Here is a 20887-nt window from a genome sequence, read left to right as displayed (position 1 = left end):
ATCTTCGAGGTGTTTCTATAAATAAAACAAAGTGAGGCTGTACACCCTAGATCAGTTAACGCCGGTGCTGCTGCGTTTAGTTAGTGGAAAAGTGAGGAGACTGTGGTTGAGATTGTTTCCAACCACACTTGCTCTTATTTCCGCGCTGAGTGATAACTGCTGTTGTCACAGATGAGCCGGCTATATTTAGCTCTCCATCAAAAGACAAAGATCAGCTGCTTTTGTAACTAAAAAAAAAGAGTGAAAAAGAACAAACTGGAACAAGAATGAAGTGTTTCTGTTTACTAGCATCTTCAAAGAGGTGTGCTGCACAGAATTCTGGGTAGTTGTTCTCCTGCATGTGAGGACGTTCAACTTCATGCCGCTTCTCAAATAACCACTTCTAGACCAGTTTATATCAACGTGAAACCCTATAAATGCTCAACACATAAACCAATCGGATGCATTTGTTCAAACAGAACAGTAAGTCTTGATGCCAAACTTTCCATCTGCTTATTCAGCACTGATTTGATCTGCTCTCGTTTCCCTGCTGCTCTTTCGACTTCTCACAAACACTACATTCAAATTGTGCAACCTGAATTAAGTTTTCACGCTTTTGATGTTTAAAAAGGTTTGATGAGTGAACTCCTGCAGAAGTTTTCCCACAGTTAATAATAGCATCAGAGTGGAAAGAAAGATGTTGTTTTTTAGGTGTGATGTTCTTTCACCTTTGACCTTCTCTGACATCCACGCCACCTTGCAGGATCGTCCTGCACAGAACATTAAGGGCGCTTACGTACACTGACACTTCATTCCGTAAACTGCTATTATCTCAACGGTCTGCAGATCGGTCCAGGACGTTCTCTGCGTGGATGTTGAAACTCTCGCGCGTCACAGGAAGCTGCGGCTTTCGCGACATGCATAAAGGTGAGGCGAGAGACCTGCTTCCTTCAGACAGCCTTCATCGCCTCCAGCTGCAAAAAAAACAGTCTTTATGAAAAGTGAGCAGAGAGAGGAGCCGTCGGATCAGCAGGCCTGAGTTTGGATTCAAACTGACATGTTTGCATGTTTATGCTGAGTACCAACACGGATTTATGACCAAGACGACTAGCAGTGTAAAGGCTTTTCTGAGGACTATTGCTTCTCCAAACAGAGAACTTCAGAAGGTGAGTGATCATTTTTGTGTTTGTTTTTAATTTCTGTCTCCAAAATTTTAAGTATGTGTCATTTGACTGATATAAATGTGTTGCACAGATTGAACATTCATATTTTAAAGTGTGAGATATTGCTGTCATTGCTGCTTGTAAGAAAAAATATATATTTTGCATGAATAGAATAAAATTTCCCCTTTTGAGATGTGGACCTTATTCCTGCCATGCAGTTGAACACAGGATACCAGCGCTTTTTGTTGTGGCTTGGCACATCCTGTGTATTTTACTTTTGGTTGCCTTGGCAGACAAATGTACAGTCCCTATGTGAGACAGAGTTAGCATTCAACAACCAGTTAGATTTGTCTTTATTTATATTTGCTTGTTTTTCCTCTTAAGGTCTCGACAGACTGCCGGAAAATGGGCTCCTGCTTTACCAGATGTCACTCGAATTTAGAGGTTTTAGAAAATTCACCTGAATCTGACTCACCAGGTAGTTTCAGATCACAGACATGCATATGAAACATTAAGATTCCCCAGATCAAATGTTCACCTCTCCTCTGTGGCTCTGCAGCCCTCCAGGAAAGTGTGATTGTGTCGCTCCATGACTACCCAATGTTTGAAGACACAGAGCCCATCATGTTCGCTGGTGAGAGACTCCTCGTCGTATCAGAGTAAGTGGAACTGTTTGTAATGCTTCAGTTAAAAAAAAAAAAAATCTCCCTAAAGAGCGCCCTTTTTTGGAACAAAAACAGGGATGGAGATTTCATCACGGTGAGATCCTCGACCACCGGCCGAGAGAGCTACATCCCCACCAACTATACAGCCAAGGTGACGCACAGGTGAGGAACTGTTCATGAGAATGAATGAGGCACACTGTCTGTGTAGGTGAACTGTACCTCCGCAGAGACAAACCTTTGGAAAGAAGCGTTTGTTCTCCATTGACACATTTAGCCTCTGCCTCCTGCACTTTCAGTCCTACTCAACAAGCTCAGATCTTCTTCTAATGAACTTTCCAAACTTCAAAACTGTATTTTTGTGTTCCAGTATGACGGTGTAACGTCCTCTGTTACAGGTGGCTGTACACAGGCATCAGCAGATACAAGGCGGAGGAGCTGCTGCAGAAACCCAACAACCAGAATGGATCCTTTTTGATCCGAGAATCCGAAACAAACAGAGGTGAGAGTAGACGGTTTTATAAACAACTTAAATCAAGTTTAACCTTTTGTGTAAATGAACTAGTTTACAACAAAGTGTTTGAAATCTTTATTTTCCAATTTGTCTGGGGTGGGGGGATGGGGGGGGGATTAGTGAAACTTCTGATTATTTTAATTTGGAGAGCACAGAATCCCAATGCTGAGCCTCTATAGAGGAATACCTTGAGCTTCTTTTACCAGTTACTTTCATGAGAAGTACATATTGAATGTATTGTATTGAAAAGCTGTGAAAAGCATAAGAAGCACTTTATAAATTAAATTTAACTGTAATATTGCATGTTTGCTTGTTTTATTTGTTTGTTTGATTGCTTAAATGTGTGATTATGTATTTGTATGTTCGATTGGTTGATCGATTGATTGATTGATTGATTGATTGATTGATTGATTGATTGATTGATTGATTGATTGATTGATTAAATTGTTGGTTGGTTGTGGTCGATTGACCGATTGATTGATTGATTGATTGATTGATTGATTGATTGATTGATTGATTGATTGATTGATTGATTGATTAAATTGTTGGTTGGTTTTGGGTTGATTGACCAATTGATTGGTTGGCTGATTTAACTGGTTGGTTGTTGTTGATTGACCAATTGATTGATTGATTGACAATCATTCATAAATGTCCCTGGTTTCATGGTTTTAATGCTGTTTTTAGGCTTGCTCGGGTCTATGTTTGCTCAGATTAGGTAAATCATAACCAAATATATCCTGAAGAAATCCTTCCTGTTGGAAAAAAATAGTCATGTGATCCTAATTTTACTTATTTGTTCTTATCCTTCTTCTTTTCTTTGTTATAAGTGACTATAAAAGACTATAGAATTAGGACACAAACACAATTCAATATTCATTAGTTTAAAGTTCTAATTATCCTCCATGTTTCTTTTTAAATCACAAACTTTTTGGAAACAAAGATTAAATATGTAGGACAATAGAAATTTGTCCCACAAATTAGAATAATTTTTCTTAGGAAAACAAGTTAATTCGTGTAATTACCTTGCTTTTTTGTTGAATCTGATGAAACGTCGGTTTATGTCAAGTCAGAACAAACATATCTTAACTGCATCTGTGGGATGTTTCTGTTTTCAGACAGCCACTCGCTATCCATCTTGATGAGAACCAACTCTCTACAAGTGAACCCTGTGAAGCACTACCGCATCTACCGCCTCCAAAACAGCTGGTACTATATTTCCCCAGGACTCACCTTCCCCTCCCTACACTGCCTCGTGGAACACTATTCAGGTCAGAACTGAAGCCATGACTCTCTGCTGGATGCTGTCAGACAACAGAATTCATCAAACTGACAGAAAACTGGGGCTCCTTTCACAGAGTTTCCAAACGGCCTGTGCTGCCAGCTGACGGCGCCTTGCTTCATCCAGGGTTTAGACACCCCCAGGCCCGTCCCCAACACTATCAGAAGGCCTACAATTAACTGGAAAGACATCAGCAGGTGAGAAATGTTTGCATATAATGATTGTAGTGGAACAAGAGACACTCACTGTTTGATTATGTGAGAGGAATGAGAACGCTCAGACTGGTTAAAAGTGAAATCCTGGGATTTTAGTACAAAATCCACCAACACCATACATGAAATTTAGAGGTTTTTGATAAATCGTCCATCTGTTTTCACACTCACTCTCATTGCAAATCCCTTTTTTTGTTCCATTCAGGTCAGTGATTCTCAGAAGAAAGAGAACAGAGTCAGGTCACTCTCTGGTGAGCGAAGGACTGAGGGAGGCTATCAGCTCCTACCTCCAAATGACAGAGGGCGATGATCATAGCTGGGACACTTGAGGAATGCCTTTGGTCGGCCCGAGATAACGACATCAAACATATAGCATGAAATACTGCGCCGTGTCCACCGCAGCAGGAGCAAGCCAGAGGAAGAAGTCCTGCATGACTGTAGAGGACTGTTCTGGAGCAGCAAGAAGGAACTGAGACACTACACAGCTCAGAGATATGTGGAGACTGTTTTTCTGTACATGCAAAGAGGTGTGAGCTGATATTACAACATATTTCTATTTTATTTGTTATTGTTTCTCTTAACTTATAAATTATTGTGGAAACGACTTTTAAAACAACGCAAGTCATCAATATATCTGTGATATGACTGTACTTATGTTGTTGGAATCCAATAAAGACTGGCAAGTAAAGGACGTAATGCCACCATATAGAAAACTGAATTTGTAGCACATTTTCTTTTTAATAAAATAATTATTATACTCTTGTTTATATAAAAGAAAATGACCAAAATTAACTTAAATGTATACCCAGTTTAAACTCCACACCAACTATAGTAATTTTATAGTGAAGTGATACTAAAGAGGGCTGCACGGTGGCGCAGTGGTTAGCGCTCTCGCCTCACAGCGAGAAGGCCCCGGTTCGAATCCCGGCTGGGACCTTTCTGTGTGGAGTTTGCATGTTCTCCCCGTGCATGCGTGGGTTTTCACCGGGGACTCCGGCTTCCTCCCACCGTCCAAAAACATGCTTCGTAGGTTAATTGATGTCCCTAGGTGTGGATGTGAGAGTGAATGTGTGTGTGATTGGGGCCCTGCGACGGACTGGCGAGCTGTCCAGGGTGTACCCCGCCTTCGCCCATCAGTAGCTGGGATAGGCTCCAGCACCCCGCGACCCCGAAAGGGAAGAAGCGGTCAAGAAGATGGATGGATACTAAAGAATAAATAAATGTTCAGATATGAAACATTACATTTTAATGAACAAATAATGTTTTTTTTTTGTTTTGTTTTTTTGTGAAAGGGAGTTTACCCAACTAAATGATAGGATAACCTTTTTTTTTGTCATCTCTATTTTCTTCTCCTTATGTGGATTTGTTCAAATGTTAGACAGAATTGGAATTAGAAATAATTTATTTCAATCAACCAATCTATCAAAAAATAAATAAATAAGAGAAGCAAAAGAGACATATATCAATGCATAAATAAATAAATTGTATTAGTCATGATTTGATAAATAAATAAATAAATAAATAAATAAATAAAGTAAGTTGATACATATACCAAATGTGCTATACACATATGCACCCACATACAAATGTAAAATAAGCAATTTTAAGTACTCGTACCCATTTATACAATAAATTACACATTGAATCCAATAACTCTAAAGATGGTCAAAAACAGTTTAATTAGGTGCTTAAAAAGGAGTGGGAGTAGGTGAACTTAAATGATCCAACCCCTATTATACTTAACTTAAATATTTAATTTTTTTTACACATTTCAAATCAAATCAAATTGTATTTATATGACATTTTTCCAATTAATGTAACTTAAAGTGCTATTTATCTTATTTTGGTTAATACCTTCTTATTATAAACACTACATTATTCCAGACTTCATTATGCATATCCCAGAAAAAGTTTAAAACATAGTGTTTCATAATTTTCAAGAGAAAAGTTGACCCAAAAAAATTGCATTGTGGTGTATAGACTGCAAGCCCTTAGAAAACATTTCAAGTCTAAAACACATCAATTATCATTTTTATGATTACTATGATTATGATTATTGTATTGAGAATTGTCATTTTTATGATAGTAGTAGTAGTAGTAGTAGTAGTAGTAGTAGTAGAATCTCCGAATGTCACACGTCTGCCAGCAGACGTCGCTCTATCACCTCCAGTACATTGCTATTCCACACGTCTGCCAGCAGAGGTCGCTCTATCATCTTAAGAAGATTGCAATTTCACATGTCTGCCAGCAGAGACCGCTTTATCACCTCCAGCATTTGATCAAAGGCTTCCACTTCCTGCCTAAACAGTTGAGTCCAGGAAGAAGAAATGATGGCGACGCCTCTGGGGCTCGACGCGCCTTGCTTAAGAGGAAAACTAAGAAAATGCAGCAGTAATATTGTCACAAAGTTCACGGCCAGTAAAATTACTGGCAGGGGTTTCAGTCGGGGAACACAGGTAAGTGAAGCGACACGTTTAGATATAAAACACACCCATGTTTAAACCAGGGACTTGCGTTTGGAATCAAGCCCAAAAAGGAAGACGTTGTTTGTGGGTCCAAATTGGAGATTGATCGTGTGCTCCGTGGCTCAAAGGAAGGCACGACAGCACACGTCGTTCTTAAATATAACAAAGCGTGTTACCACGAATTATCAAAGTACTTTTTGCCAGTCAACCCAACATCGTTTTTGGCTTTAGCAGGTGTAAACCGATAGCTCCGCATTAAATCGGTCTTTGTTGTTAGCCTTGTAGCTTAGCGTCAATGGAAGATGAGACGCTGAACAAAGTCCAGCTTCTTCAGGTTAGTGTTCGTATTTTTATCAGACTTCGTTTAGCAAGTATTAGTTGATAACTTAGTTGAGCCATCTCTGTAAAGACCACAACAAATAGGACTAAGGTGTATTCGTGCTAGCTAACGGGCTAACTGTTGCTAACTAGCTGCCTTGCTAAGCCAGCTGAACGGCTCAGAGGTGATTACGTAACAACACACTAACCGCATAACCTATCGTTTCCATGAACGAGTTTGGCTCTGCAGCTGTTTGGCACAACGATGACGAATGTAACCTTTATTCCCACTAAAGGAACAGTTTACACTACATTTATAATATGGAAATGGAAATCTATTTGGTAATCATACCAGAAACGAGCGGCATTTGTTACAGTGGAGAATTTCGCCCGTTGTTCCTCCAAATCCCCAGTTTATTTACCTTCTGTTCTTATTGCGATAGTTAGATTACAGTGTACACCCAAGATTGTGTTCTACTATAATAATGACATTACGCTATTCTCTCTTTTATAGCCACTTGTGCGTTAGCCTTGACGCAGTCAAAATCATGTTATTCCTCTTTTTGCTCGTGCTATTGCTGAATGTTATCATAAAACTTAAAAAAATGACTTGAAATACAGTCTTCTTTGGGAAATGGTTCCTTTAAAATGTACAATAATGCAGAATATTATTTGTGTTTTGAGTAATTTATTTGTTGTCCTCTAATATTAAAAATACCTCTTTAAAACCTCGACACACTCACAATTTACACTAAAAGAAATACTCTAAATATATTGAGTCTTGATAGATTGATGGATCTCTTTACTTAGAAATCAAGTAGTTTATTGATTTTTTTTCTCACATCCCACACTTTTTACCTATTTTACCAAATTTAGTAAGAAAGTCAAATGTAACAGAATTGCGTGTACTTAAATATTTTTACAACAAAACATTTGCAAACTGTGTCTAGAAATTCAGCTCAATTTGTTACACGGGGGTCTCAACAGGGTCATTTAGTCCTCTTCTATCCTATTATTGTATCACAAAAAAGGAAAGTGTATTACTGAAAATATTTTTTTATCATAAATATTTTTAAATACAAACCTTTACTTTTACACTATAGCTAATTAATCAATTTAATGAGCCAAGAAATTGAATAAATTGACTTTATTTTGGATAAAATACACAATGTCATGTGTGCTCGTTTTCTTTTTTTTTCTTTTTTTAAACAAGTATACACATAGAAGTGTGGTACTTTTGCGTTTTAATGAATTTTACCGAACAAGCAAACAATCTATCAATATATTTCAACATTTTTATTGCATTAGAATGAAAGCAAAAGTTATAGTCATTAACTTTTCTCCCAATTTTGAAAACACCCCTTCGTTTTTTTTTTCTACAACAATTTTCTTATTTTCTTTTACGTTTTTTTATTATTCCTTTGGTACAAACTACTTTTTTTTAACAAAAGAGGTCACTTTTTTATATTTGCAAGAAACTGATTTATTTTTTTAGGCCCAGCATCGATGACCCAAATTTTATTTTGTTTGAAATCAAGTTGCCACTTGAGATGAGATTTTAAAGCACGTGTCTTACTATGTAATTTAATGAGAGAAAAATATAAACTGGGCCATTTAAACTAAGCTAAAAATGAGTGAAAGTTGAATGCAAAGAAAAGGGTTAAAAGTATTTAAGAAAGGCCTAAGCTATTATTTAAGATTCTTTTTATTTATATTTGTGCTGCAGTATTTTTTTATGATATCTAACTTGTGTTGCAGCTTCCAGCTGGACTGCTCCAGGAGTCGGATAAACACAACAAGTGGTATGGCATCCCTGTTCTCCTCCAAAAGCTCTATGAGAGCAGCCATCCCAACAGTGACCTTCTACAAGCCCACAGCTTTCTCAAGGTAGTCTTTACATTTTGACCCAAACAACAGCAGCACAAATAACATTTCAATGACTCAGAAATGAATTCTCATGAGACTGCATACATTAAATATTCCAGTATTTGTATCTATTTTAACTGAGTGGAGTTATTTAACTTTTTGTTTTTGATCTCCTCTTTTTTATTTTTATCCAGAAATGCAACAGTCTAAATGTTTTGATCTTTCTTCAGATATTGTCATCAAGGTTGTCCTTTGAGGCGATGACCTGTGTCACAGAGGACAGAAAAACTGCTCAGGAATCCACCTTCCCCAACATGTACACTTTTGACCTTTTTGGTGGAGTTGATGTAAGTGCTGTAGTATACGACTCAGTGGTTTGTGGGTATTGAAGCTGGAGACATTTAGGATGTGTGGTGTGTCAGTGTTGTATGGAATATCTGATTTGTTCTCATTTCCATCAGTCATTAATTTTACAAACATTGTTTCTTCAAAGCTGCTTGTGGAAATCTTGATGAGACCCACACTAACAATGCAGAAGAAAACCCCCAAAAGTAAGTATACATGATCTCACCTTTTATTTGTTTACTTTGGGGAAATTCTGTTATTTTTATATTATTATTTTACTTTGGTGCTCACACCCACATCTCAATGCTTTTATCTCAACAGTGAATGAAGACTTGGTTAAAGACTGCCTTAGTGTTCTATACAACTGTGGTATATGTGTAAGTATCTGAGCTTTTCTGTCCCAATCATTTTTTTTGGCTCTGATCTGATTACAAATCATTCAGTTTTGAGACATTCTAAATATTTAGTCCAGATCTGACACTTTTGTAACACATTAAAAATGAAAATGTTTAATTAAAAAAATTTTTTTGAAATAGTGTAACTGTCAGCTAGAAAAAAATGTTGATTCTTAACTATTAAATTATTATTTGTTATTTGCATCAGTTTGGTCACTGTGGCTTTAATATCTTCTCAGCTCTTGGTCTTTTGATTATTAAGACCCATTCTTACGATTTAAGCAGAGATTGATTCACTTAAATCTTTGTTGCAGTTAGACAGTAAATTCATAATTAGTAATACGAGAAAGTTTAGTGACCGTAGCTTCAGTATCTTCAAAACTATTGAACATTTTGGATCATTTGTGATTTCATATTTTCAATTAAAATTTCCTAACCATGAAAAAGACATCGTTCTTCCAAAATATTTGTAGCATGAATGTGATGGGTATTCTTTCTCATATCAAGGTAAACGTTTATTACTTTAAGTTGCTTTTGAGACATTTTGCATTTATTTTTCTCACTTTTTTTCCAGAGCTCCCCCTTTGTAGACAGACCCTTGGCAGTCCTTTCTGTTAAATTTTCATCCGAAAAATGTTTTAAATTACTATGAAGGGCTTTGTTTGTGATAAGACAAACCAATATAAATACTTGCTGTTTATATTTAATCGTTTCTTAAGAGTTATTAGACGCAGAACTCAGAATCTGTCAAACTTTATAAATCAAACTGTTTCTGCGCACTTCCTGCTCAAACTAGTGCTGTGCTTTTCAGCAATAAAACACAGTGATTCTGTTCACGATGTGCAAACTTGTACCAGGGCGGTTATTTGAAATAATAGTTTGAAATGTTTAGCTTTAATCACAATAATAATAAGATAAATATCCGATCTCTGATTGAGATGCATCATCTGATCAAGTCTGAAACGATGTCCTCAGACCTGATTTCCATTTACGTGATCAGATTCAGACATCTTTACTTTACAATGTGTTATATAATCAGTGTGCATGGTATCCTTTTGTGTTTTATCTGCAACAGCATATTTAGTATCTTCTATCAAATGGACAGATGTAGTGATGAGTAAATTGTTTCGTCTTAATTTGTAGATAGAGGGCGTGACGAAGAGCCTGGCAGCGAGAGATGACTTTGTTCTGTTCCTCTTCACCTTGATGACAAACAAAAAGACCTTCCTGCAGACTGCTACTTTAATTGAAGATATCCTTGGTGTTAAAAAGGTCAGTGTGTTTTTGAATAGAATATAGCATCACACTTTAAGTTGTCTTATAGATTGGAATTTACTCCCCTTAAGAATTTCTTGCTTGACAGCTTTCTTGCTCATTATTGCAATTCGTGCATCGATAAATGAGTTAATGTCAGTCATCTTCACTTAAGAATGTAATCATTTCAGTAAACCCATGACCTGATTTTCCTCAGGACCACCATCTTCACTTTGGAAAAGAATAGAAATTTTAGTAGTAAAATTGAACATATTTAACTTTTTAGATGCTAAAGACCAGTATAAGTCTTATAGTTAACAGTTAATTTATATTTTTGTTATATGTCACACTCGTATATCACACATTTATGTAGCAAGCATTTGTGTAGTTTAGTGCAGTGGTATCTGCAGCTAGATTAAGATTTATTTGTACACTAGATTTAGTTTATTAAAATAATACCTTTTCACTTGACCCATTAATGACTTGGTGGAAGCTAGCAAAGAAGAACAATTAAAATGTGTCTTTTCTTAATACAATGATAATGCTGAGTCCACCATTTGAGCAACTTTATTAGCAGCATCTTTGTAACATTAGACAGCTGGTTACTGAAGATTATGCATTATTACTATGGTGTGTGGGAATTACTGTCACAAAAAATCTATATTTGGAGTAAAAACTCTTGATTTTTGTTTGTTTAATGCAGATTTCTTTATTGTTTTAAGCCAAATTCTCTTCTTCTGTTTCCTCGCTGACTCTTTCCTGCAAAAAGAAACTTTCCAAATATGTTTAACTTTGCTAGCTGAAGGGTTTCAGTTTAGCGGTCACGCAGCCCCTTTAAGAGAGCAGTGGATGTATTTTTGACACTTGATCCAGCTACTTGATGTGTCAATAATAAGTCAGATGTTGTGGCGAGAATCCAGTAGTTTTCTGAAATAAAACTGAAAAATGTAGGTTGTGTTTTTTTGCTTTCTCTGTGATCCAGTACCAACAGTCTCACGGACCAGGACCACACGTTGGTGGAAGGCGTAGATCGTGTGTTTTACACAATACAGTCCTTCTTTATACGTTTATTTTTATTTAATTTTCGCCACAGTTTGTCTTTTGCTGCTGTGTTGACTTCAGCACTGAAGTTTAGTGTGTCTGCTGCTTTGATGCATCACTTGTGAACTCCATCCACTGTGCTGCACTCTTCTCCTCTAAACTAACATCTTCCTCATGTTTCTGTGACAGTGTTGTGTTTTAAAGGTGAAAAGCTCAAACCCATTGACACTATGACTGAACACAGCCATGAGAATAACTCCCACAGCGGTTCCTGAAGGCAGTGTCTGTGCCATTTACTACATTTGCAACACAGAAAACTCCTTTAACGCTCAATATAAATCTAAGATTGAGATACAAGCCATCAGATTTCCATTGATTTTAGTATAGATAATACTTTTTTTTAACTTAAATTGCAATTTCAGTAAACACTTCTTTTCTCATAGATAGTTGTATGAAAGATCAGATGTGAAATTACTATGGTAACAAAGTTGTTGAATTTGTCGTTCTCTGGTGATTTTGACCCAAAGGTGTGAACACCTGGGAGTAATCTCACATTTTCCAGCAACATTCTGTCTCCCCAACCTCCTTTATCTTTACATCTTTCTAATTTCAGTACTTAATTGCTTGCAGTTTAGATATGATGATTGCCGTTCTGACAAGTGAGAAAAATATCTTGTATCCCTGCTGTTCTTTCAAACTGAGTCAGTGCAGCAGCATAGAGGACAAAACAAAATCTGTTCCTGTTGTAGTTTTCTAATATTCTTTTTTTTTTATTCTTTGCTTAACATTTTGGTCATTAAAACCCGATGTTGCCTATTTAACATTTCATTTTAAATTTTTGGGGGAATTTAACTATTTTTGATGTGACTGTTGGTCATTGTAATAAAATTCCTAGTTTGGTGACAGATGTATCTGTTTGCATTTGAAGGAGATGATTCCGTTGGAAGGCATCCCCAACCTGTCCGGTTTGGTCCAAAGCTTCGACCAGCAACAGCTAGCCAACTTCTGCCGCATCCTGTCTGTGACCATCTCTGAGCCGGACGCGGGAAATGACGACAAGCACACTCTTCTGGCCAAAAACGCTCATCAAAAGAAGACCGCCAGCCCTTCACGGGCAGAGATCAACCAGGGTAGGCTCTTTAAGAAGTGTTACGGTCAAATAAGTGGTTTTGAAAACTTTTGAGGTTTTAAGAGGGAATTATTTTCCCTCAGTGACTCTCCTAAACATCCCTGGGTTTATCGAGCGTCTCTGCAAGCTGGCAACTAGAAAGGTGTCGGAAGCCACAGGGGCGAACTTCCTGCAGGAGCTGGAGGACTGGTACACATGGCTGGACAATGCCCTGGTGCTGGATGCCCTCATGCAGATGGCGACTGAGGAGACCGAGCAAAGCAGTACAGGTGAGGCAGCAGTCACTCGTCATGCAGGGTCCATCTTTATTTCATTCTGTAAACAGCTCCGACCTACTTCTGGTAACTCAAGTCTCTTGGGTTGTGGCTTGTGAGACTTGAGTCACGACTCACCAAAGCTTCAATGCGATTTTATGTCACAATTTGAGTATCAGAGCACCTTTTGACATGATGGATTCATTTTGTCCCATAATAACATCCCGTAGCTTTCAATAGTGTGAGTATTATTGATAAAATGAAGAGCTATCTGGCAGAAGTGGCTCTCAGCACTGACTTTTGCCGCTCACAGACTTTGGGTCGCAGCTCACGAGTTGTCACTCTGCAGGTGTTCCTTCCCCAGAGCAGAATCCACGAGTTAGAGTTCAGAGTCATTAGATTTTGTTTAGGCCAAAACAGTTTAAATAAAGAAACGATACAAAGTTTCTAGAATTTCTGATCGGGAGTTCCGGTCTTCCATTTCCCGCTTGGGAACTTTTTTGTCACCAATGTTATTTATGCTTCAGGTCTAATTATTGGGTTTTATGATGGAGGGAAGTGGGTTTGTTTTCCCTCTGTTTTTGTTACAGCTTTTGTTAAAATGTTGACCCATCCCTCGACAGTCTTCTCTATTAAAATTTTCAATAAGACCAAAAGTTTGATGTGTTCTGCTGTAACTCTGCCAGTGAAACTAAATGGTTCTGCTTTTTATGAATAAACCCTTTCCTTCCTCATCAAGTCTCTCCTGCACAACCATGTGAAAAAAAAGTTTGTGTTTCTTTGAAACTCTTGTAGCTGATTTTCATGTGTTTCACACAGCTGCAGCTGTTATGTGTGTGATCATAAACACCTCAAAGGATATTTACTTGTTCACTCAGCAAATATTAGTGCTATAATCTATATAATTTTTCAAGTTTGAATAGTTTTTCACAAAAAGTGGAATACTTATCTGGTACACAGTTCGTGGGTTGTCATGGTAACAGAACATGTCCCAATATATTGTTGCAGCCGCAGAAATGAACAGATTTCATGGAAATCAACCTCCTGACTCCATCAGACCTTCGTGTTATTTTAAGAACACACAAAGGAAAGACAGGGTGGGACTTCAGAAAACAGGGGCTGGTCCTCCTATCGTCGGACACTTCAAAACCAAAAACCTCAGTGCGTACCCGCAGAGTGACAGGCGTCAACTACGACCTGGTAGTCAGCGCTTGGAGTCACTTCTGCCACATATCCGCTCATTTTATCAACAATACTCAGATTACTAAGAGCTACAGGATAATATTATGGGACAAAATGAATCCAAAGGTGCTCCAACACTCAATTTATGACATAAACTGTAGTGTATTGATGCTTTGGTGAGCCGGCTCCATGAGTGTGACACATGGGACTTGAATCGTGGCTCATAAGACGTGAGTCAGGTGAGCCACCAAAAGTATGTTGGAGATGTTTGCTGTCTCTCGATTCTGGAGACTCACAGTTGTCTTCTTGTTTTTCTTCTCTTTTAGAGTCATCAGATGAAAGTTCTTTGGCCACCAGCCCCCTGAGACACAGACTGCCTCAATCCATGAAGATTGTTCATGAAATCATGTATAAAGTAGAAGTTCTTTATGTTCTCTGCGTTCTTCTTATGGGCCGGCAGAGGAACCAGGTACATTTCTTTCTCACAGAGTTTCAAATGATTAAATCCGAGCGGGGCTACATTTCCCACTGATGTTCTGTGTGTCTTCACAGGTTCATAAGATGCTAGCTGAGTTCCGGCTCATCCCAGGACTCAACAACCTGTTTGACAAGCTCATCTGGAGGAAATTCACGTCTTCAAATCATGTCGTGCACGGCCAGAATGAGAACTGTGACTGTAGTCCAGTATGCACTTCTTTTTTATTGCTAGTTAAGAGTCTATTACAGTTCCCAGTGATCCGTCATACTAAGTTTTTGGGTTTTTTTTTTTCATGCAGGAAATATCCTTCAAAATCCAGTTCTTGCGACTCCTTCAAAGTTTCAGTGATCACCACGAGTAAAGATCCTTTTCTCTTATTTTTCTGCTTAATTTGTTTCATTTTTGCTTTTGTTTTAATTCAGCCTTTGTCTTTTAGGAATAAATATCTCCTCCTGAACAGCCAAGAGCTTAATGAACTAAGTGCCATATCCATGAAGGCCAATATTCCAGAGGTGGAAGCTCTCGTCAACACAGACAGGAGCTTAGTTTGCGACGGGAAAAAGGGCCTCCTCACACGGCTCCTCGCCGTCATGAAGAGGGAGCCTCCTGACTCCTCCTTCAGGTGGGAGTGACCTCATCTAACTTTGGTTGTTTGTTACAGGAAAGCACTTTTGAGCCCCAGCCTTTGTTTTCTGAAAACTTCATGTAGATTCTGGCAAGCGAGGGCCGTGGAAAGTTTTCTGAGAGGAGCCACTTCTTATGCAGATCAAATGTTTCTCCTGAAGAGGGGGCTGTTGGAGGTAAAACAACCCTTCTCAGTCATGATTTTTAAGGATGTGGATCAGTGGGTTCAGTGTATCTTCAAATGAACAGCGTCTCACTGTCTGCTCGCATCCTTTGGCAGCACATCCTGTTCTGCATCATAGACAGCGGCTGCACCTCTCGAGACGTTCTCCAGAGCTACTTTGACCTGCTGGGAGAGCTCATGAAGTTCAACATCGATGCCTTCAAAAGATTCAACAAATACGTCAATACCCCAGAAAAGGTATCAACAAGCTCTTTATGGGGGTGGTGAACACCTCCTTTTTTAACTGTTAAAATTGCCAACAGTGATAAAAACAGGGCTCCCGCAGGGTCTTAAAAAGTCCTTAAAGGATTGAATTTATGAATAATGCCATAAAAAGCCTTCAAAATGTCCTGGATTTAAAGATCTGAGCCTTAAAAGTTGTTCTCTGTTTCACTTTTTTTTTTAAAATATATATATTTCAATGAAATTATGTAAATAAACAGCGATAGAAACGCTCTTTATGCAACAATATGCTGAATGCTGACCGCAGGTTAAAAAAAAAAAAAGTATACATAGACGCACGCTAAAACATCACGGCACAGACCACAAGATAAGACGCTTGAAATGGGAATGCTAAAAAATAGAGAAATTAGTTTTAATTTTTGACATTCGTGACATTTAAAAGGTCTTAAAAGTCTTGAATTTAACTTGAAGAAACTTGTAGGAAACTTGTAGTAAGTTATAGGACCTTAAAGTCTTCACTACAATAATTAGACCCATTGGCCATAGCCCGGTACTGGCGGTTACTTAGTACCAGGCCGCAGAGGGGAAAACATGTCTTAAATTATTTCAGGTTTAATTATCTAATTCTAAAGGAAGTTTTATTTTGTAAAACTGCCAGACTCTGTCCACCACATCCGTTTGTGACTCCCTCATATAGCATGTCAAATCGTTCACTACGGCCACATGCCTTAAATACATTTGCTACTTCCTAAAGCTGCTGCTCCAACTGCTAAACTGAAAAAGGCCCAAGCTAGCTGGAAAGTTTCTTCGTGTGGGAAGGAAGCAGAAGAAGAACCTTTGACTTCACAGAAAAAGAAATCTGCATTTAACTGAGAAACCAGGAGCTCTACTCATTTTATTAAGACGGTTGTTCCCACACATCAGGTCCTCCATTCATAATGTGCAGCAACTGACCCTAATGTTACAAGAATGTTGCCAATAAAGTTGTAAACAAGTTTATTTTACATTTAGAAAATACGAAACAATCAGACAAGGTTGAAGTTTTTTAGTTTACACTTTAAAAGTGAGTTTAAGCTTCGTTCAACATTTTAAGCCAGTGTATAAAGAAAGTTTAGACCTGAAATTTAGAGAATAAAGATAAACAATTCTCTTAAAACTAAGGGAAACTGGAAATAATCAGACGCCGACTTGAGCCCCTTTTTTAAATTACGATCCTTTTTAATCATAAAATATTTTGCATAAATGTAAGTTTAAATGTTACCATCAACCAATTCCTGAATATATATTTTTAGAATAAAATCTGATAGGTCTGTGCAGCAGCTTAATTGTAAACACTTTGGTTTGTTTTATTTTGCAGCAAGGGTTTATCATGTTAAATTTAAAATGCTTCTCAGTTAGTGAGGATTTTTTGAGACATTTGTGTGTGTAACCTTTCCTTCCTTTATTAGTTTCAGGCTTTCCTGACGCAGATCAACAGCTCTCTGGTGGACTCCAACATGCTGGTCCGCTGCATCGTCCTGTCTTTAGACCGCTTTGAGAGTCAGACTGAAGATGTCAAAGGTACATTTGCAGAAACGGCATTTTAATCCTTGGTTTTGTGTAAATGATGCCTGACGGGCCGTCCTTCCTCATTCAGTGGTGGAAGTACTTTCGGAGTGCTCGCTGCTGTCATACATGGCCCGGGTGGAGAACAGACTGTCCTTCCTCTTCAGACTCATCAACATCATCAACGTACAAACGCTCACGCAGGTCTCATTTCCCTTTCATTTTGTCACGTCTTTACAAGGAAACTTGTTTTTTAAGATTGTTTTACACAATTTTAAATGCCTGCATTAAATATCCCACATTTTTTTGATTCAAAAGTGACTTTTTAGTCCCCTTAACTTTAGTATAACAACTTTTATTTAAAGTCTTTATTTGTGTAGTCAAATACTCTGGGTCTATTCTTTCATTTGGGTTGGATCCTCTGTAGTCTTGACAATATTTTGCACAAAAATCACAATAAGTACACGCCTGTACTCCACAATTCTTCACATTTTGAGTCAGTCTTCATAGAAAACATTTACCAAAAATAAAACAATATTTTTGCAAATTTCTCTCCACCCATATTTTTTAAATTTGAAAAATGAATTCTAAAATCCTAAATACGAGCTTACCTTTTTTATAAATATCCTTCTGTGTGAAACAACCTCTGAGGCCCAGAATATCCTCTCATAATATTTAATCTCAAATGATAGCAGTTACAGCTCAGCAAATGAGTTTAACTGAGTAGATTGTCTGACTTTTTACCGATCTGTCTGCAGGAAAACGTGAGCTGCCTAAACACCAGTTTGGTCATTTTAATGCTGGCCAGGAGAAAAGCAAAGCTCCCCTTCTACCTCAACGCTCTGCGGGAGAAGGAGTACGCTGAGAAGTACCCAGGCTGCATGCTGAACAACTTTCACAACCTGCTGCGCTTCTGGCAGCACCACTACCTCAACAAGGACAAAGACAGCACCTGTCTGGAAAACGTGAGTCGCTGACGTAGAGTTCTGCATTCCACAGCAAACATTTTTGTTTAAGCAAAAAGTTAGTGTTATTTTTCAGTGTCAAGTTGAGAAGCAATCTGTTACATTTTGAGCATTTCAAACAGGCAGTCGAGCCACATTCCTGTTCAAAAACACTTAGCATCACAGTAAGAATGTGACGTCTGCAGGTCTGAGATCACATCTACATTTAAACTCTATAATACAGCTAATTGAATGTTTTGTTCCTGCGTTGGACCACCCCACGAGGAGCAGAGAGCTTCAGCCACAGCTGTGCTCGGGAACCATGTGTTAGTTTAACCCCCAATCCTACTTCTAATGTCGAGTGTCCAGCAGAGAGGCTTCCAGTCCCATTTGTTTGACTCGACTGTGGACTCAAACCCACACTCCACTTATCTGTGGGTGAACACTCCATCCGCTCACTGAGCTTTATTTATCCTTTATATAAATCACTTTTGGCTAAGAAACTTCTTACTAAATTATATTTAACATTTTGTGTGGCTTCCTGAGTTTTTAAAGTTTGTTTCTGTTGAGTTTCAAATGTTTCAACAAAACATTTTTTTATTTTGAAAAGTCTATGAAAGTTTTGAAACTTTTATGTAAATAGTTTCCAAAATTATTAGACTATTAACAAGTTTAAGCTAAAAACGGTTATCCTGGTTCTCACTGAGCAAAAATATAAATACAACACTTTTGGTTTTGCTCCCATTTGTCATGAGATAAACTCAAAGATCAGAAATATTTTCTGCTGGGGTGTAATAATCCCTGTAGTGATCCCTACAGATCACTTCCCATGTACTTGGGATCCCCTACCCTCCACCCCCTGGCATGCATCATTTACATCCATTTTCTGATCAAACTGCGTACAATTCACATCCCTTCCACGGTCTTTATCTTAACCTGCATTTTAGATGCCCAAAAGTGTGTTTAAAAAAACAGTTGCCTTTTTTCCCCCTTTTTACTGATCCAAGAAATGATCTGAACCGTGAGTTTTGTGATACCACACCCCTATTTTCTACTGTACAAAAGAACATTTTTTTCAAATGTTGTTCACAAATCGGTCTAAATCTGTGCTGAGATGATCCATCCCATGTTAACAAGTGTGCCATAAGAAGCTGATCAGACCACATGGTTACTGCACAGGTGTGCCTCAGACTGGCCTCAATAAAAGACACTCTCAAACATGACGTTTTGTTTCATGGGGGACTCGGTAAACCGGTCGAGTATTTTGTCTGTCCCTGTGAATAAGAAAGTTAGAACTACTAATCCTGATGATAGTAAAAGCTGCTGCTGTGAAACCTCCCGTTTCTCCCCTCAGAGCTCCTGCATCCCCTTCAGCTACTGGAAGGAGACGGTGTCGGTTCTTCTGGGCTTGGACAGGACTTCTCTGTGCGCTATAGTCCGCTACATCGACGAGCCCTTTGAGGATTTGGACAGGGACCTTCTGGAGGATTGATCTCCCGCCTGTTCACTCTGTTAACCGGGAATGGGACGGAGCAAACGGTTGCAGGACACTCGGACACCCAGAACCGGTGGCGACTCCGAGCCCTGTGGGTGCTTCGTGACCGCACTGTGGATGTAAAGCCTCACCTTCTTGATATCCGTACCCTTCGCATGGAGGCTGTCGTCGCAGATGTGGAATTCGCCCGAAAAAAGTTTTCTCACTAATTTACGTCCTGATTTTTGAAAAAGAAGAGCAAAGCTGCTTGGATCCGTCACACGGTTAAATGGTTGTGAGCCCATGGAAAATGGCGTGCTTTGGTCTTCTGCTTTAGCAAATTTTCAGAGAGAGCCTTTTTATATGTAACCTATCCCACAAAAAAACAGAAATATCGACCAGTTGTGAAACGGATCATGATTCAGATGTGCTGGACGTGTCACGGGGCTGCTGGGAGTCACCAGCCTCCCTCTCACACTACCTTCATCCTCTGTGCTGACTCCACCTCTGCCTCGTGTGTGGAGAACATCTCCATATGATAAATGCAGGGCTCCTTTCCAAAGCACACCTTCATTTCGTCTTGGTTCTTCTGGTGGCTGTAGTTGATCGGCTCCAATCGGATCATTTAGGAAACTCGAGGCCCGGCTTACACGTTCAACATGTCACACAGTGTTCCTCCCGGCCAAACCATTCGTTCTGTTGTGGCTTTAAAAGCTTTACCCAGGGACTGATTTTTTTTTTTTTTTTTTTATTAAGTTACTTTGCTGGTTTGTTCTGATTATAAAGAAATGAATTTTAACTCTGGAAAAAGTGTAGAATAAAACATTAGCACAGTTGAATGACTTTTATTGTTAAATATATGTTAATTCATTTGTTCTTTAAAAATATTTTCACTCTGTAACAAAAGTTGCTATGTTGTAAGAACCGCAATAGGATGAGAATAAACTATGCAGGTGTTAGTTTAAAGTAAGACTCTGCTCAGTCATTTTCAGCTAACTGAGGACGGATTTGGGTTATTTCCTCAACAGGAATGCAAGACGAGATCTGATAAATCCAAAAAAACAAATTAGCTGCTTTGACTTTATGTATCCATTCAGATGAACTCCCAGAATTTTAGGATTCTTGTTAGATAAATGAGTTCAACTTTTTGTTGTGAGAGAATTACTGTATATATATTTCATTTGTTTGAGTCACTTATGACCAAACAAGAGCTTTCATCTAACATTTTAGCTCATTTTTGGCAGATTTATACAAAAACGGATTGTAAAAATGTGCTTTTTGGTGCAAAGTACCGCCTCACTTCACTGTTACTGGGGTCTGTTGTGATTGTGGATACTCACTTAAGAAAAAGCCTGGAC

General features: G+C 38.4%; 2 protein-coding genes across 2 annotated transcripts; both read left to right on the top strand.

Annotated features, from left to right (window-relative positions):
- The first annotated feature begins 98 nt into the window (after positions 1-98).
- On the top strand, positions 99-4527 carry si:ch211-25d12.7 (src-like-adapter 2). The gene is made up of 8 exons (XM_024269685.2): positions 99-1145; positions 1527-1620; positions 1702-1801; positions 1883-1969; positions 2203-2306; positions 3434-3586; positions 3674-3794; positions 4015-4527. The coding sequence occupies exons 1-8, from the start codon at positions 1074-1076 to the stop codon at positions 4136-4138; spliced, it is 855 nt and encodes a 284-aa protein (XP_024125453.1). The 5' UTR covers positions 99-1073; the 3' UTR covers positions 4139-4527.
- A 1553-nt stretch (positions 4528-6080) lies between these two features.
- On the top strand, positions 6081-20495 carry trpc4apa (transient receptor potential cation channel, subfamily C, member 4 associated protein a). Its single transcript, XM_024270210.2, has 18 exons — positions 6081-6265; positions 8351-8479; positions 8689-8805; positions 8952-9009; positions 9125-9180; positions 10342-10470; positions 12422-12623; positions 12706-12891; positions 14385-14527; positions 14611-14742; positions 14835-14893; positions 14973-15158; positions 15246-15336; positions 15441-15581; positions 17015-17126; positions 17203-17315; positions 17870-18076; positions 19410-20495. The coding sequence occupies exons 1-18, from the start codon at positions 6137-6139 to the stop codon at positions 19545-19547; spliced, it is 2328 nt and encodes a 775-aa protein (XP_024125978.1). The 5' UTR covers positions 6081-6136; the 3' UTR covers positions 19548-20495.
- Positions 20496-20887: the final 392 nt, after the last annotated feature.

This window comes from Oryzias melastigma, linkage group LG5 (assembly GCF_002922805.2).
Source record: "Oryzias melastigma strain HK-1 linkage group LG5, ASM292280v2, whole genome shotgun sequence".
In the NCBI taxonomy this organism is placed as follows: Eukaryota; Metazoa; Chordata; class Actinopteri; order Beloniformes; family Adrianichthyidae; genus Oryzias; species Oryzias melastigma.
This window is presented reverse-complemented; position numbering and strand designations above follow the sequence as displayed.

Bases quoted from the DNA above. Each gene is read 5' to 3' on its own strand.
- si:ch211-25d12.7 (XM_024269685.2), top strand. From the start codon at position 1,074: ATGACCAAGACGACTAGCAGTGTAAAGGCTTTTCTGAGGACTATTGCT. The intron at 1,146-1,526 runs GTGAGTGATCAT...TTTCCTCTTAAG, and splicing joins CAAACAGAGAACTTCAGAAG to GTCTCGACAGACTGCCGGAA. The intron at 1,970-2,202 runs GTGAGGAACTGT...CCTCTGTTACAG, and splicing joins ACAGCCAAGGTGACGCACAG to GTGGCTGTACACAGGCATCA.
- trpc4apa (XM_024270210.2), top strand. From the start codon at position 6,137: ATGATGGCGACGCCTCTGGGGCTCGACGCGCCTTGCTTAAGAGGAAAA. The intron at 8,806-8,951 runs GTAAGTGCTGTA...GTTTCTTCAAAG, and splicing joins ACCTTTTTGGTGGAGTTGAT to CTGCTTGTGGAAATCTTGAT. The intron at 14,743-14,834 runs GTATGCACTTCT...TTTTTCATGCAG, and splicing joins AGAACTGTGACTGTAGTCCA to GAAATATCCTTCAAAATCCA.